General features: G+C 40.4%; 1 protein-coding gene across 3 annotated transcripts; it reads left to right on the forward strand.

Moving 5' to 3' along the window:
- Positions 1-6,418: 6,418 nt before the first annotated feature.
- On the forward strand, positions 6,419-17,206 carry LOC109874306 (leucine-rich repeat extensin-like protein 3). 3 transcript variants are annotated; one of them, XM_031809430.1, is made up of 6 exons: positions 6,419-6,825; positions 13,616-13,756; positions 14,471-14,528; positions 14,770-14,802; positions 15,797-15,954; positions 16,147-17,206. In XM_031809430.1, exons 3-6 carry the CDS (start codon positions 14,480-14,482, stop codon positions 16,852-16,854), a joined length of 948 nt encoding a protein of 315 aa, XP_031665290.1. In that variant the 5' UTR covers positions 6,419-6,825; positions 13,616-13,756; positions 14,471-14,479; the 3' UTR covers positions 16,855-17,206. The 3 variants fall into 3 exon arrangements, with proteins under 3 accessions (XP_031665290.1, XP_020321754.1, XP_020321753.1); XM_020466165.2 differs by lacking the exon at positions 13,616-13,756 and having other exon boundaries at positions 6,433-6,825; XM_020466164.2 differs by having other exon boundaries at positions 6,464-6,825; positions 13,616-14,528.
- Positions 17,207-17,379: the final 173 nt, after the last annotated feature.

Genomic DNA, 17,379 nt, shown 5'->3' on the forward strand with positions numbered 1-17,379 from the left:
AAAAACAGTAGCCATCACTTTTTTCATGACCTGAGTTTTTTCTACTTCATTGCTCATCTTTACTAATGCATCCAAAGTAGATCTACCTTTACTGAATCCACTTTGACATTGACTCAATAAACCTCTATGCTCCAGGAAATATGACAATCTATTGACTATCATCTTTTCACAAGTTAGAGGTCAGTGCTATTGGTCTATAACTATCAGCACCATGAAGCTTTCTTACCAGGCTTTACATAAGGTAATATTACTGCACGTTTACAACCAGAAGGTATAACCCCCTCACTCCAAATCTTATTAAATAATCCCAGGAGAACAAGCATGACCTCATCAGGTAAATGCTTAAACATTACAGCACAACTGATCACAAAATGGGGCTGTATCTCCAAAGCCTATTAAGGCTGAACGCATCTCATTTTTGGTAAAAACAGCATCCAAAGAAGAGGCAACAGTAGCACCATATCTCTCTAGAGCCCAATTCTCCTGATATTTCATCAAACATCACTTCAGATAGTTTACGACAAGGGTTGTAAAAATTGTGTAACTTAATATTACTACCTGCACTGTAGATTTCCACCATCACACATTCATATTCAAATGGGGCAGTTATATTACGATATACAAGACCTTCTCTTATGAATGTAGAAAAATTACCACCCTGTCCAATTGATATATCAGATCTGATTGAAAAATAACCAGGGATAATACAATCAAGATGTGGTCTAAGTCATGTTGTTGAACACATATCACATCAGGTTGAATCTCTAAATCTATTACATATTTCTTAAAACTCCTGACCGTTAGCAATAAGGCTTCTGGCATTCCACTGAAGGATAACAAAAACCATAACTCTTATTAACATCATACTGAGACATTCCATCATTAGAAGTCAACAAATCAACAATCATGGCGACAGTAACATCTGTTACTCCTAAAAACTCATGCTGCTTCCACGGTGATCTTCAACTTGGCAGGTCTGATAACCTTTCCAGTGAAGGCTATTGAAGTCAATCTGATTAACTATTAAGGTGTCCTTTGAAACAACACATTGTGAGAACAAGATTTCTGAGCAGGTCTCGTATCCATGTCTGGACCAACATGAGCAACATTTCTTAAAGTAAGGTCCACTTATTCCAGGACGGACCCTATTGTCTCCATCATTCTGCCTAATAGTTCCACCAATCTGCCTTGCAGCCTCTGCATAAGAGACATTATGAGTGATTTTATATCTTTGGGCATCTCTTGCTTCTTTCTTCACCTGGCATCCACCAAATGCTAAACTGTGTTCCCCCCCACAATTACAACATTTAACCTTAACATTGTTCCCACATTCACCATAATCATGTTTCCTTCCACACTTTGCACATCTTTTATTTCCTTTGCACAGAGCCGCTACATGTCCCATTCTTCGGCATTTAAAGCACCTTAGTGGAGGTGGGACAAACTCTCTAACAGTGAAAGCCAGGAAGCCTATCTGTACTTTCTTCGGTACAACCTTCTCAAACATTAATAATACTGACAAGCTTTCACTCCTCAAATCAAATCAAATTGTATTTGTCACATGCACTGAATACAACAGCCGAAATGCTTACTTAAAAGCCCTTAAGCAACAATGCTTAAGAAGTTTTAAGAAACAATAAGTGTTAAGTAAAAAATAGATAAGTAAAAAATTGAAAATAAAAGTAACAAATAATTATACAACAGCAGTAAAATAACAATAGTGAGGCTATATACATGGGGTACCGGTACAGAGTCATTGTGCGGGAGCACGGGTTAGTCAGGTAATTGAGGTAATATGTACATGTCGGTAGAGTTAAAGTGACTATGCATAGATAATAAACAGAGAGTAGCAGCGTAAAAGAGGGGTCTGGGTATCCCTTTGATTGGCTGTTCAGGAGTCTTATGGCTTGGGGGTAGAAGCTGTTTAGAAGCCTCTTAGACCTAGACCTGGTGTTCCGGTACCGCTTGCCGTGCGGTAGCAGAGAGAACAGTCTATGACTAGGGTGGCTGGAGTCTTTGACAATTTGTAGGGCCTTCCTCTGACACCGCCTGGTATAGAGGTCCTGGATGGCAGGGAGCTTGGCCCCAGTGACGTACTGGGCCGTACGCACTACCCTCTGTAGTGCCTTGCGGTCAGAGGCCGAGCAGTTGCCATATCAGGCAGTGATACAACCATGCTCTCGATGGTGCAGCTGTAGAACCTTTTGAGGATCTGAGGACCCATGACGAATATTTTCAGTCTCCTGAGGGGGAATAGGTTTTGTCGTGCCCTCTTCACGACTGTCTTATTGTGTTTAGACCATGATAGTGTGTTGGTGATGTGGACACCAAGGAACTTGCAGCTCTCAACCTGCTCCACTACAGCCCTGTCGATGAGAATAGGGGCGTGCTCGGTCCGGCATTTTCTTTCTGAACAGCATTTTGGCTTCAACCACTATGCCCCCCTCTACATTTGATTTTATATCCTCTATGGACATAGATAGTAGAACCCCAAAAATGACCCCTCAGCCTAGCTGAAGCTCCAGGGCCATGACTTGTGATTTTCTTCCCGTTGAGAGTTTTCATGTTCAGAATCTTCCCTTGCTGAACATGGTCAGCACAAAATATTATATACATATATATTATATACATTATACCATTACCAATGAACTGGGCTAATGTGACTTCCCCTATATCTTTCTTAACAGCATTGGTTAATCAAATAGGGTGTAGATGAGACTGGTGGTCGCATCAAACACGATTATAACTTTCCACTCTGACACATCATTACTTCTGTTTTTCACTTCCTTCACCCTATTCACGTCCTCAACACTAGAAGTACCACTGCTGTCAGCAGCGCTTATGGTAGGGCCATTTTTCCCCTTTTCCTTTTCACCACAGACCATCCAGGTCCATGACTTTCATCATCCCACCCATACCATCAGAACTATCATCCATGCCGACCACAGTCCAGCACTGCTGTTGCTAAAACCGCCTACCACAATATGGAACAATGGATTATATTTTGCTTCCTTGTTTGAAGTCGAACCTGCGTGTCCAAGTTTTCTGTTACAGGCTTTTGAGTATGTAGTTATTATGGATCCCCATTGGCAGCAGCCACTCTTCCTGGGGTCCAGCAAAATTAAGGCAGTTAATAAAATTTTAAAACATTACAATATATTCACAGATTTCACAACACACTGTGTGCCCTCAGCCCCCTTCTCCACCACATATCTAAAGTAATAAATGAATGTGTATGTATAGTGCATATGTTATTGTGTGTGTGTGTGTGTGTGTGTGTGTGTGTGTGTGTGTGTGTGTGTGTGTGTGTGTGTGTGTGTGTGTGTGTGTGTGTGTGTGTGTGTGTGTGTGTGTGTGTGTGTGTTGTCACTCTGGCGGAGAAAAACGTTCACTCCAGTCAAAATCGGCCCACGCGGGAATACACCGCGATAAACAGACGACCTGCCTTCCCGCCTTTGGGGCAACGACTCCCATTTGTAGGGGAGGAGACAAGATCATCTCGTTATTATATGCAGTATCTCTGCTATCAGTCAAAACATTCCCTAGTCCTCCAGTTTTCTTCTGCCTCCCTCTGGTATACTACACTGGCATAATCCAGTTTTGGTCCAGGTTCTGAAATGTTTATTACTTAAATGTATTTGAGGCAGGGCTGATATTAAAAGGAAAAGGAAAAAGTATTCTTGAATTTCTTAAAAACATTTCAGAACTGCGCCTCTAGGTTTCCACTAGTTACCACAGCCACAAAGTCAAAATTGGATATATCGTAAAAATGTATCAAAGCACAAATTCGAATTTTGGTCTTAATTTAAGAGTTTGGGTTAGGGAAAAGGTTAGGTTAAAATCACATTTTAAGAAGATAAATTGTAGAAATGGGCGGGGTTTATGACTGCTGGCTGTGACCCCTCTAATTAGATTAGCAGTACTTGGGGCCAACCAAGTGGCGCAGTGGTCTAAAGCACTGCCACTAGAGATTCTGGTTTCGAGTCCAGGCTCTGTCGCAACCAGCTGGGTTGTTCAGGGAGGGTTTGGCGGGCAGGGATGTCCTTGGCCCATCACGCACTGCCGGCAGCAGTGCCCGCTGACCCGGTCGCCAGGTGTACGGTGATTCCTCCAACGGCTGGATTCCGGATTAAGTGCTGTTTGGTTGGGTTCTCGACCGGCTCTCGACCTTCGCCTCTCCGAAGTCCATACAGGAGTTGCAGCGATAAAACAAGACTGTAACTACCAATTGTATACCACGAAATTGGGGAGAAAAAGGAGTAAAATAAATATGTATACTAGATTAGCATTACTTGTCGAATACATTGCACGCTTTCGCTCTACTATAGGCCTAATGGTAAACAAATTATCTGCGAAAATAGTCTTAATTGAATAGTGGGCGAGTGAGTTTGACTGTTTCCCACAGGTATGAAGCGCGCACGAAAGAACACGAGGCCAAAATCAGGATAATTAAGCTATTTTTCATTAATATGTAACATATAGAAACCATTATTGTCCTATATCCTATTATCTCACACAACAAACACTTGGTATGCCCAAGAAAGATTCACAAAATAAATGTTTAAGTGCCCCACAATATAATTTTGCAAATGAGAGAGGTGCCAGAGGTAGTTAGTATTTTAAGGGACTGCAATTAACTGATTTCTCATATCAAAACATATAAGATCTCCTAATCCTGTGTTAACATCAGACCTTAGACACTATTCTTTCCCCGTAGGAATGGCCGAAGAAACTCTTTTTGTAGGACTACTAAACTGGTACAGCCGAAAGTCGGACACTGATGTGTTTGTTTTTCAACAGCAAGGCTCAGTGCTGCTATTGTTGATACACGTTTTTCTTAGTAATGTCATAATCAACATGTCTCCAACCCCCATATCACACACTCCCAAACTGTAAATATACAGTGCCCCCGTAATTATTATTATGAAGCATTTCTTCTTTTGGCTCTATACTTCAAAAATGTTGGTTTGAAATCAAACAATGACTATGGGGTTAAAGAGAAGACCATCAGGTTTAATGTGGGGGTATTTCCATCCATATTGGGTGAACCGTTTAGAAATAACACTATTTGTACATAGTCAGCCCCCCCCCCCCCCCCATTTTAGGGGAGCAAAAGTATTGGGACAAACTCACAAATGTGTTTCAGTAAAGTAGTAACAAGTTTAGTATTTGTTCCCATATTCATAGTACGCAATGACGACATCAAGCTTGTGACTCCACAAATATGTTGCATTCATTTACTGTTTGTTTTGGTTGTGTTTCAGACGATTTTGTGCCCAATAGAAATTGTCATTTTGGAGTATATAAGAAAAGAATGTTTCTAAACACTCCTACATGAACGTGTAATGAATACTCAGGGAGAAAAAGGTGTAGATTCACATGCAGAGGGCAGCAGGTGTTTCTTACACATTCGCAGAAAGCAGGCAATGGCCATACACAGGCAGGCGAATCAAAACTAGGACTGAATGCTGTAACTGGTTCTCACAAACGAGCTGGGAACAGGTTTAGTAGAGTCACAACGAACAATACCTCACAAAGGCACAAACAGAATGAATAGAACTAAATAAGGAGCTGATGAGACCAGGTGAGTAACTAACACAGGTGAAATCAATTAACAAAAATGAAAGACAGGGCTAAGTTCAAGAACACAAATAAACAGAACACAAGGTTGACTAAGAAAATAAATACAGAACCTTACAGAATGTGGATGCCACCATGACTACGGATAGTCCTGAATTCATTTTGAATAATGATGAGTGAGAAAGTTATAGATGCCCAAATACACCCCCCCCCCCCCCCCCATTCAGAATTATCCATAATCACGGTAGCATCCACTTTAATGTAGAAGTGTTTCTTATTTACAATAGAAGTGACTCCAAAAGGACATACTTTACCATTATCTTCACAAAATAATGTGAAACACGACCAAAACAAAGAGCACAAACTTGATGAGGTCATTACGGGCTACATATATGAGACCAAATACTACAGAAATAGACACACCTTTGTCCCAATACATTTGAACCTCTAAAATGGGTTAAGAACATTATTTGGGAATGATATATTGTTATTAGGGGATGACCCGCGAGGGATAAAATTGATTTTAAAAAGTACAATCGAAGTGTTGTACGTAGTTACTGACCCTATGCGTCACTCTGAGGAAGTTCGATTAAGTGCACCGTGACATTAATCAAATCCCCTCAAGATCCATCCTGTACGTGCGGGCAGGGATCTCTGCGGACGACTCACTGCTCGCCCTGGGGTGTAATTCATCACGCTAATTCTGTTGCAAAACGTTTTGTCTGTTGGTTTTGCAACGGAAACATTATACCATTTACTTTAGGAACCAAACGGAAGCAAACAACGTCGAACGGAACCCGGAGGGGTTTACCTGCATTTGACCCAATATAAGCTATCGTTTCCGTTTGAAGTAAACGGTTTCTGTTGCCAAATGTTTGGCAACGGAATCTGAGTAATGAATACATTCCTGTTTTGCAACATGGAAAAAGCATGTTGAAGACTTTCATATTTTTGCAAGTAAAAATGTATTGTTTCGTTGATAAAGCATGGAAGTTTCACTAGAGCAACATGTTTTGAGATGTCTGAAAGGTCAAAAACATTTAGAGTGCAGGTACTAGCTATTTGATGAGCGGAAGAAAATAAGAATATCGCTATGGTTGTGAAGCCATGTGCTTCTTTGTTTACCAAAACAGCGGCTGTTGGAGCGATTGTGTGAATGGTTCTGTGAAGAACGTGGAATTTGGGCTTGTAAGAAGTGAGCCGCACAAACGGCGACAAAGTCTGCGTTTTTAAGTCAAGTTAAAGGTTAGTAACGAATTGTTTTTGGTTTGGCATGCGCGCCTATTTTCGATTGTTTTTGTTGCCTCGATGTTGCTTTGATCATCAAACTAAATTGTTTGCATGCCCAAGTCTTTAGACAATTTGAGCTGTGGAGCTTGTCCACAACTTGGTTGTATCAGGCGTGTAAACCTAAACGCGCCACTATCCATCTTGCTAACGTTAGCTAGCTAGCTACACAACAAAGGGATCTCTGAGCTAGGAGGGTAACGTTAAATAGCTACCCCTGAAGAAAGTGGCATAAATGTTAGCTGAATTTGTAAGGACAAATCTCAATAATCCCAACGTTTGTTTAGGTCTGAAAGTGCATCACCAGGTTGATTTCATCTAGCAAAAATTACCTAACGCTAGCTATATTGTTTTATCTGTCATGTGTAATCTATTGCCTAATTTTAGAAGTGTACTTGCACAATCCGTGTGTTGACAAATAATTGACTGCTCACTGAAACCTATTTATTCGAAACCAGCTAGCTTTTCTGAAATATATATACTGGCGCTCTAATAAGGTTGCATAGCGCATACATTTATTACTACATGACTGTTATATGCGAGAGGGAGGGGAGGGTCACGTGTGTGAAACGCTTGTTTTACAATCAACCTCTAACCAACCCCCCACCCCAAGTAGCCATGACCCTGGCTTGAACTAAAACATTTTTTTTACAATGAATGTTTTATTATTAAGGTTCTTTGAGATTGTGGTCTCATTAAAATGCTATTCAGACCTAAACATGCCCAATGTTGTGGATACAATATTATTTCCCCAGTACCTGCACCTGGCCTGGAGCAGTCTATTTCAATCTGTGAGACATACAGTGCTTTCAGAAAGTATTCACACCCCTTGATTTTTTCCCGCATTTTGTCTGGCATAGTTGAAGTGTACCTATGATGAAAATTACAGGCCTCTCTCATCTTTTTAAGTGGGAGAACTTGCACAATTGGTGGCTGACTAAATACTTTTCCTCACTGTATCTTGTAATTGAACAAAATAGTAAGGTGGCCAATAACTGGGGACCATATGCCAATAATATGGGATTTGGGGGGTGGTAAACCGCTTATCAAAAAGCTTATAGTAGTAATGTTATTTCCACTGAAATTTATGACATCAAAAATCACAAAACATTGATGGCTTGATCACAAGATCACAACACTATTGAAGGTAATATATTTCTTAAGCGCTGTTGAATATGCCGATGATACGTGGTGCTACACTAGCTAAAGTTAGGCTCTGTGTGTTTAGCTTGCTAAATAAATAGATACATAAATATATATGCTAGCCTATTAGCCACATGAATGACTTGTGATCATGGCCTTTGCTAGTTTCATTGTATTGACAATCCCAGGCTTAGTTACATTTGTCCGTTTTTGTCCAAAATATTGAGTCATTGAAACCGTGCATCCCAAATAGGTGAAGGCAGCAAACAATGTATCAGGCCAGCTGTGATTTACAATCCGACAGCAATATTTTTTGGACTACCAAGAAATGTATTGGTGAATTATATTAATCATGAATTGAACTGCATCCATCTATTCTGCCAACAGTGCCCTACTGTACGTCATGGAATTTTTTGTCAAATATAATGTATTTTTAAAACCTCTTATGATGTTGGTTTTGTAGCATCGACTGGGAATTGGATATTGTTGACTGGTATTATGATTGTCTGTTTTGTTTTATTGCGGAAATGTAGTTAAAACACTTTCAGTTCCTCTTTAAAGGCACCATTCGCCTCATGGTGAAATCCTTGAATGGTTTTCTTCCTCTCTGGCAACTAAAGGAAGGACGCCTGTATCTTTGTAGTGACTGGGTGTATTGATACACCATCCAAAGTGTAATTAATAACTAAACAATGCTCATAGGGATATTGAATGTAGGCTTTTATTTTTTTTACCCATCTACCAATCGGTGCCCTTCTTTGCGAGGCATTGGAAAACCTCCCTAGTCTTTGTGGTTGATTCTGTGTTTGAAAATCACTGCTCGACTGAAGGACCTTACAATTATCTGTATGTGGGGTACAGAGATGAGGTAGACATTCAAAAATCATGTTAAACAATATTTATTGTACTCCACAATACTTATTAAACACTATCATGCAACTTATTGTGTGACTTGTTAAAACCTCTTAGTGGTCCCTTAACGCGCCAATCCAGTTAGCGGGATAGATTTGACAACATCCGGTGAAATTGCAGAGCACCAAATTCAAACTACAGAAATATTAATATTCAACATTCATGAAAATATAAGTGTAATACATCAAAATAAAGCTTAACTCCTTGTTAATCCAGCCGCAGTGTCAGATTTCAAATAGCCTTTATGCCGAAAGCACACCATGTGATTATCTGAGGACAGCGCCCCGCAAACAAACACATGAAAATCATTTTCAACCAGGCAGGTGTGACACAAAAGTCAGAAATAACGATATAATAAATGCCTTACCTTTGAATATCTTCTTTTTGCAATCCAAAATGTCTCAGTGACACAATGAATGGTTGTTTTGTTGGATAAATTCCTTCTTTATATCCCCAAAAGGTCCATTTATTTAGCGCGTTTGATTCAGAAATACACCGGTTCCAACTCGGCCAACATGACTACAAAGTATCTAATAACTTACTTATAAACTTGGTCGAAACATTTCAAACAACGTTCCTAATCCAATCTCAGGTATCCTAAAATGTAAATAATCTATACAATTTAAAACGGGATAATCTGTTTCCAATACCGAAGAAAAATAACACGGAGCACGCTCCTGTTCAAAATACTAGAGACCTTCTGAGTGACACGTACAAAGAACTACTTCTTAATTTCTCAAAAGAAAAACATCAACCAATTTCTAAAGACTGTTGAAATCTAGTGGAAGCCATATGAACTGCAATCTGGGCCCTAATAAATCAGGTTTCCCATAGAAATTCATTGGAAAACACAATGACCTCAAAAAAATGTTTCCCTGGATAGATTGTGCTCGGGGTTTTGCTTGCCAAATCAGTTATGTTATACTCACAGACATTTTATGCATATCCTAGCTTATGGGCCTGAGTAACAGGCACTTTACTTTGGGCACGCTTTTCATCCAGACGTGAAAATACTGCCCCCTATCCCTAAGAAGTAAGCACATTTCTAATCCTGAATGTATGTAGGCTTGCCATAACAAAGGGGTTCAATACTTATTCACTCAAGACATTTCAAAAAACATAATTCCACGTTGACATTATTGGGTATTGTATGTAGGCCAGTGACAAGAAAATCTCAATTTGATCCATATTAAATTCACAACAATACGTTTTCCACAATACGTGGAAAAAGTCAAGGGGTGTGAGTGAATACTTTCTGAAGGCACTGTATCTGCCAACTCGATGCATGGGTTCAGATCCCTAGGATTGGTTCAAATTGACCATCCGTAAGTGTTGTGGACTGTGGAAAATTGGAAGAGTCTATACATAAAACATTTCCTTTCATCTTTTTAACACTTCACCCCCTAATTACATTTCATTGAATGAATGTGTGGAGACCCCTGATGCTTCACAAGGTTTACTGAGAATGTTCTGTGCTGGTGCTTTGTGGGGAGCTTGTCTACTGTGTAATAAAGTGCTTACAGTGCAGGTAATGGTTATTCCCTATACCTACCTCAATGTGAGCACTTCTGTCACAAAGCAGATGTCCTATCTGCTAAACTCTGACGTGGTCATCCAACAAGAAGTCTACTTCATTCTATTTTCCCAATTACATATTTTCCTGGAATTGATGGCATCCATTGAACTAGTTCATTATGCCCCTTGGTGTCCAAAGTGCTATTTGTGCAAGTAGATAAACTCATCAGACCTACTGCAAAACCAGCATTTTCTGACTCATAAGGTGCACCACTCAGCCAGTTTCACCAGAGGGTAAGAATTCCTTAGTCACAGTTGCCGCAAATAACATTGCCAGGGATCTCTAGTGTGAACATCCCAGCAGTCATTTCTGTTTAGTCTAATTTGTTGGAATTTAGTGCAACTAGTTGCTGATCATGTGCTATGCTTCTATGTGGTTTTACATTCTAAATGGGGCCACTAAGACTAGCTTGTGTTGAGAGGCGGAGTCGTGGGCAATTGCCAGCAATCTTAAGGGGCATTGCACTTGTCTCGGTCTGACAGCACTGGCCAAGCGCGACCACTGGAGCGGAACTACAGCTGTTGTTTACGAAGCATGTGACAAACATGGGAAGGGACAGCGCAAACAGGCCCGTAAACTCATACAGATAGGAGTTTAGTGGAAGATCGGAAGATCACATGTCAAACACTACACAAGGTATTAGAAATGTGAAGTGTATGTTTGGATGAAGAAGTGAGAAATAAAGTGTTTGTTCAGACCCTATCCATCTTGCATTGAGACTCTGTCTAGTTGTAGTTTACCACCCCAGGTGTTGTCGAAGTATGACGTGAACTCGACTGTAGCTGGAAGGTATTTTGTAATAATACAGCTTTGAATGTTGACTCGTAAATCAAAGTAGCACTTATTATTATGTTGACAACTAACCAACGTTTTCGCAATACCAATCTATTCCCTTGTTCTTGAGGAGGATAGCAGTCTCCTTGCTACAACATCCCAACTTGTAAGGCCAGTGACGAATAACATATTTTGAACTTAATTCCATATTGATGTTTATATCTATCAATCAAATCTAAAAAAGGGATTTTAATATACATCAGCAGTCACAAAGTGCTTTACAGATACCCAGCCTAAAACCCCAAATACTATTGCCCACAGTGTTTTATCCCTAATGTGAAACATTGTAGAGGTATCAAAGACACACGACTGGAAAAAACTACCTTTTAACAGTATTATCACAAAAGTATATATTAGTCATCTCCACTGTCTGCCATATAATGGTAGTATGTTGTCTTAATGTACGCCCCAAACATTTCCTTGGAATGTTTGTTTTTTGAAGGGGGTGGGGGATATACTGGTTAGGACAGGTTGGCCATGAAAGTGGTTTATAGTCCTCTGCTGTATCATTACAGGATATTATATATGATTATTATGGTGAGAATGTTTCTTGTCAGGTTGTCCCCACTGTTTCAGTGCATATCTCAGATTCCTACCCCACCCCCCTCACACCTGTTTTAAGCACCTCTCTGAGACGCCTCCGCCTCCTTAAAGTGCGTCTCTTGCCTGTTCAGGGGGCCTCTGCCACGACTACAACCCAGATGAAGTCCCTTACTGACATACTGCCACCCCTCAGTCCTGCTTTTCCATTCATGTAAAAATAATTTTTTAAAGAATAATTTCTATAGGCCTAATACTAATTTTATGTGTTTTAGATTGTAGTGACTGTGTTATCAAAGTAAAGAAGTAAACAAGGAGGCCCCTTGCCACGGCGCCTGTCTTGTTTATGAAGGGTAGTGATTCACTGCTTTCTCAATTCCCGGTGGAGAACATGATGACAAGGTACCTGTATTTTCCTTAAAGATCACAGCGGTACAATGTTTTTCTGTGATATTTGTCTCCCTCAGGGTGATCGTAAAGTAGCGCAATGTAATTTCTGACAGCAATTTCACAGAACCTTGCTGTGTGTGTGTGTGTATCCTTCTATGCTCATTTCTCTCATGTAGACTCCTTTCTACATGCCCCAGGGCAGTGATTGGGGACATTGCCCTGTGTAGGGTGCTGTCTTTCGGGTGGGAGGTTAAACGGATGTCCTGACTCTCTGTGGTCACTAAAGAGCCAATGGCACTTATCGTAAGAGTAAGGGTGTGAACCCCGGTGTTCTGGCTAAATTCCCCAAAGTAAGGGTAAAAAAGAAACAACCTAGAGCCATAGAATTTGACTGTCTGACTGTGCAAACTGTTACTGATGACATATATGGGTGCTATGTGGTTATGTTCGATGTACTTTTAGCCTGTCTTAAATATTTACTTGACCATCAAAGAAACGCAGGTGTTGTCATGTCTAGTCACAAGGTGGTAAAGAGCGGTTTTGATATAATTTTTAAGCAGTATTTACTGAAACAGAAGTCAACCGTACCCCCAAACAAATGTTTAATTTGCCAAGTAACAGAAGTTAAAACGGAAAACTCCATCTGTTTTGTGAGAAGTGGTTACTTTTGCCGTTCAACCAGGTTTCGTCAGGAAAATAGCTGTTGTGTATTACCCCCTTTCGAGTCCAACACACATCTGAACAGAGCTTAAAGGACCAGTGCAGTCAAAAACACGATTTTCTTGTGTGTTAAAAATATTTTCATACTATGAGGTTGCAATAATATGTGAAATTGTGGAAATAATGATAAATCCCTGTTGTTTGAGCTGTCTGAAAAGACTGAAATGTCATGGTGGAAGGGAGTCTTGGCCTTCCGTGGTGACATCACCATGCGGCAAATGAGTTAATAGACCAATAAGAAAGATGGTTCCAACCCTCTCTGCTACTAACAGCTCATTTTCCGTTTCTCCCTCCCCACTCAGAACACTCCCTGACAGTCCTAGCAAAATTCTTGCTTGAGAAATTGCTTGCTAAGAAGCTGTTTTTTAAATTAAAATGGTTAAAAAGAATCACAGTAAGATACTTAATTCTTACCCAGAAATGATTTGATATTGAGATAAAAATGGCTGTATTCAACTTTTTTGAAAAACTTGGGAAAGTTTTCTGTATTGGGAAATGTATGAACAAATTTGACGTACATGCATGCGTCAGGTGATGAGGTTCATGCCATACCATACTGGTAGTGATATGACATAAAGGGGTGGCCTACAATGTATTTGTGAGTTGAGATCTTCTTCTGAGTATTTCTAACAGGACCATATGCTGCTGGAGTGGGGCCATAACATCAAGGAACCCTGCCTCCCCATGCATGTTTTCAGCCTTCAGCGGGTGCCTGGATGTCACCATTGTACAGCGCGTTGGATATCATTTGAAGTTTGACTTTATTACCCTTGTGTACGCACTTATAATAGCATTTAATGAGCGCTTTAATCATTTCCACATATCAAGAACAAAATGATGGTGGAGGTGCAAGGGGTGGAGTTACTTGGGGTCAATAGCCAATGGAAAGCACCCAAATTATGAGTGGTGTTGAGTACAGTATTTATGAACTGTAAAGTTGTCTGGCTGAGACTAGACTGTGAAGAGATCCAAGTACAGGTAAGTAAGAATATGATTTGCAGATGATGTACTTAATATGATAAATACTTTGATCATTAGGGTGGTCAAGAGGCCTGGCTCGGTTAATTCAATTCATATATTTATCATTATTGGGAAAGGTTGATTGCGTACCTAAAACAGCCTTTTCTGTAGTGAAGTGGGAAAATCTTTATATTCCAGTTTAGGCTCCTGTGTAATGTAATTAATCTGTTATAAGAACAACAATGATGATTGAAGTGATTCATGGGGTAAATTAAAATCTTGTTGTGAAGTCATCTAGATTAGCGATTATTTTATGCAGGTAGTACAGGCTAATGTTGACGTAGTTTCAAATATGAGAGGTACTGGAGCATTGTGAATTGTCAGTTTATCTCTGATCATCCTGGCACATGCAGCTGGTCTGTATGCCAGTACAACTCTACTGGGTGAGCATGTTAGTGTGTTCTATAATCAAAACAGAATTCAAGCTGTATTTTACGCCAGTCATGCTTCTTCCTGTGTGTTCTCCAGGGCGCAAGGATGATTGTTCAGGTTCTCCTGACGGGGACACTATGCTGCCTACTGCCAGGTCTGTTTCCACATTAAACCTAGATGGCAACTAAATATAGCCTATGGAATGGGGTATTATCTTTCTATTGCAAAAGTAAGATTCTTTCAGTAGATGCAAGTGATAATGCAAAGAGATTTTTAAGAAATAGAAAATGTTATATTGTTTTCATAAAGTTCTGAGTGCAGATATTTCTGGAGCAAAAGCCGCCTCTCCTCCTCTGACCCTGTTTGTTTCCTCTACCGCTGATCCCTCTCTGCAGGTTTGCTGGATGCTACACCTCTGAAGGCTAGAGGTAATGAGTCGTTCCACCAATTGTGTGCATTTTGAGAAGTGTAACTTGGTCAAAAAACTTTTGATTGGAACGTTCTGTCATAATGAGCACATATTCAACTTAATTAAAAAAACACATTTTCCCATCTCAAAAGGTTGAAAGACTTAGTGCCTTTTAAGTGCTAAATAAAGTAACCATTGACTGCAAGCTGCACGAAAAATGAAATTGTTAAAACATTTCTAGCCTGTTTATCTATGGGTAACAGGGTTGATGTGTTAAGCTTGACACCCTCAGTTTTCCACCACAAAACACCAGAAAATGGCCAAAACAGCTCACCTGCATTTACACTATGATTTGACTATTAGATGTTCAAAGTTTCTTTTGAAAAAATAAGAAAATGTTTCACCATATTAAAACGAGAGTTCAGTTCACAAAACAGGGTTGACCTTAAAATGAGGGAAAAACGTAAATGAACACTGAAATAAATAATAATCTTCAGAAATAACTTTGTCAAAGCAAAAAAAGAACTAGGGCTTTACAAAGATGGTGAAACTTTGGGGATTAAATGGGTTCAAATCTTCCTAGAAGTAACACAGGGTTGATGGAGGGACATGTCAAAATGCTAAATGCTTTTTCGTATTCAAAATCAGATTTATTGAATTCTCCATGTGGTCTATATTAAAATGCACTTAATTTAATATAGCAGGTGTTTAAAATTCGATATATTTTTCTACTTAAAATATTAAAGGGATGCAAAAGGCACTCATTTCGTGGAATGACCCTAATATTAGAAAATACAACATCGGCACATGCTTGTTTTACTGGGTAGCCTATTCTTTGATTTGTGTGTGTGTGTGTGTGTGTGTGTGTGTGTGTGTGTGTGTGTGTGTGTGTGTGAGAGAGAGAGATATTGTTCACGCGTGTGAGAAAGAAAAGAGGTTTTCTAATTATTTTGCTTAAATGTTTTGTCTCCATCCACCCTCTCTCCCACCATGATTCCTGTCATTAAATGCAGCTGTAGGGGAGGTCAGCATCGACTCTGCCCAGGCTCATGGCTTCCTGTCTCAGTCACGCTCCAAACGGAACGTCAACCCGGACCCCAAGTGGCACCGCGGCACTCCTGATTTCCAGTCCTACTACAAATTCTACAACAGCATCGGCCATATTGAAGGAGTGAGTAAAGGGATCACATCATGAGAGAGATTTATTTACATTTTATTGCAGCATTTTAATGAATCTTAAACCATATTTAATTCAGGTTCTTGTCATCTGTCCATCCCTCAACCAATCTGATTACTTAGTTTCTCTTTCCCTCCCTCTCATTCTCAAATCCTGTGTGGATCTCTCTCTCTATATTTCTCCCAGCTGTATGAGATTGACAAGATCAGGATACTGTATCAGCAGATGCGTCACCTAGAGCAGGTCTATGGGCCAGACGCCTCCAGCTACCAGAATGCCCTGGGTGTGATAACCTCTCCACCTACCACCGCAGCTCCTACCACCACCACCACAGTGCCTCCTACCACTCAGCCCCCTCCTACTACACCAGCATCACTTTCTCTAACTGAGGCTGATGTCCTTTATCTGTGTAACCCCAAAGACCCCCTTTGTAAAGCTCACATAGTTTACCTGCCTGCAGGGGCCATCCCAGTCCTCTGTGACCCACGCTACAACCCTACCTGCAAACCCCAAACCGGCAAGGTGGTCATAGCCGCTGCCGGACCTGCGGAGCCAGCTGTTGAATCACCTCCCCCACCTCCACCCCCCCCTAAGAAGTCTCTCCCACCTCCTTCTCCCATTGTCATTAAAGGGATGGAGTATGACTGCGACCCTTACTGGGACCCTGACTGCCTGATCGATCACCCACCTCGCTCTGTCCAGGTGACTGAGCCACCACCACCCCCTACTTTCCCACTTGTTGTGGTGGCCCCTGTTGAGGAGGAGGAGGAGGAAGAAGAAGAAGAAGAAGAAATGGCCACCGAGGAGACAATAGCACCTTCTGACCCTTATGATTGGGGACGTGACCTTTTTGACCCTTACCACTATTCCGACCCAGCACCTGACCCCCAGTAGACAGTTTTTTGTTTTGTTTATCTAAGCACAAACATAACACATTAGTACTGCAATACAACAGAAGGTCATTTACCAAATACAGGTCGGACTGTGAGCAAAATCATAAACACAATTGTACACAAACACAACAATTTCCCCACATGTATGACATTTCTCAGTTCCATCAGAGAATATTGTTTTGAGTTGTAGAGACAACGGACTTATAATATATTGTATTCAACGTGTGTGTCTGTTATCAATTAATATTAACAAAAATTAAGTGTCACGTCCCATTTGAAATTGTTTGTGGTAAAAGGTCGCCCTCCAGCGGTGAGAACTGAAACTATAAATTAAACGATCTATCTGGACAGTCTGTTTTGTAGATTTAAAATGTGTAGGAATAGTACCACTTTTTTGTGTGTGCAATTTTAGATTTTAGATTTGGATGCTGTTTCTACAAACTAATGCTAGCTAGAGTAATTAGCAGGACGACATACAGTATGTGTGTGCCAGTAAGTATGTAATAAGGGACAATGAAGCAACACA

The sequence above is a fragment of the Oncorhynchus kisutch genome, linkage group LG29, assembly GCF_002021735.2.
Source record: "Oncorhynchus kisutch isolate 150728-3 linkage group LG29, Okis_V2, whole genome shotgun sequence".
NCBI classification, from domain to species: domain Eukaryota; kingdom Metazoa; phylum Chordata; class Actinopteri; order Salmoniformes; family Salmonidae; genus Oncorhynchus; species Oncorhynchus kisutch.

Excerpts from the sequence above, each read along its gene's own strand:
- LOC109874306 (XM_031809430.1), top strand. The coding sequence starts at position 14,480 with ATGATTGTTCAGGTTCTCCTGACGGGGACACTATGCTGCCTACTGCCA. Across the intron at positions 14,529-14,769 it reads ACTATGCTGCCTACTGCCAG|GTTTGCTGGATGCTACACCT; the intron begins GTCTGTTTCCAC and ends CCCTCTCTGCAG. Across the intron at positions 14,803-15,796 it reads TACACCTCTGAAGGCTAGAG|CTGTAGGGGAGGTCAGCATC; the intron begins GTAATGAGTCGT and ends CATTAAATGCAG.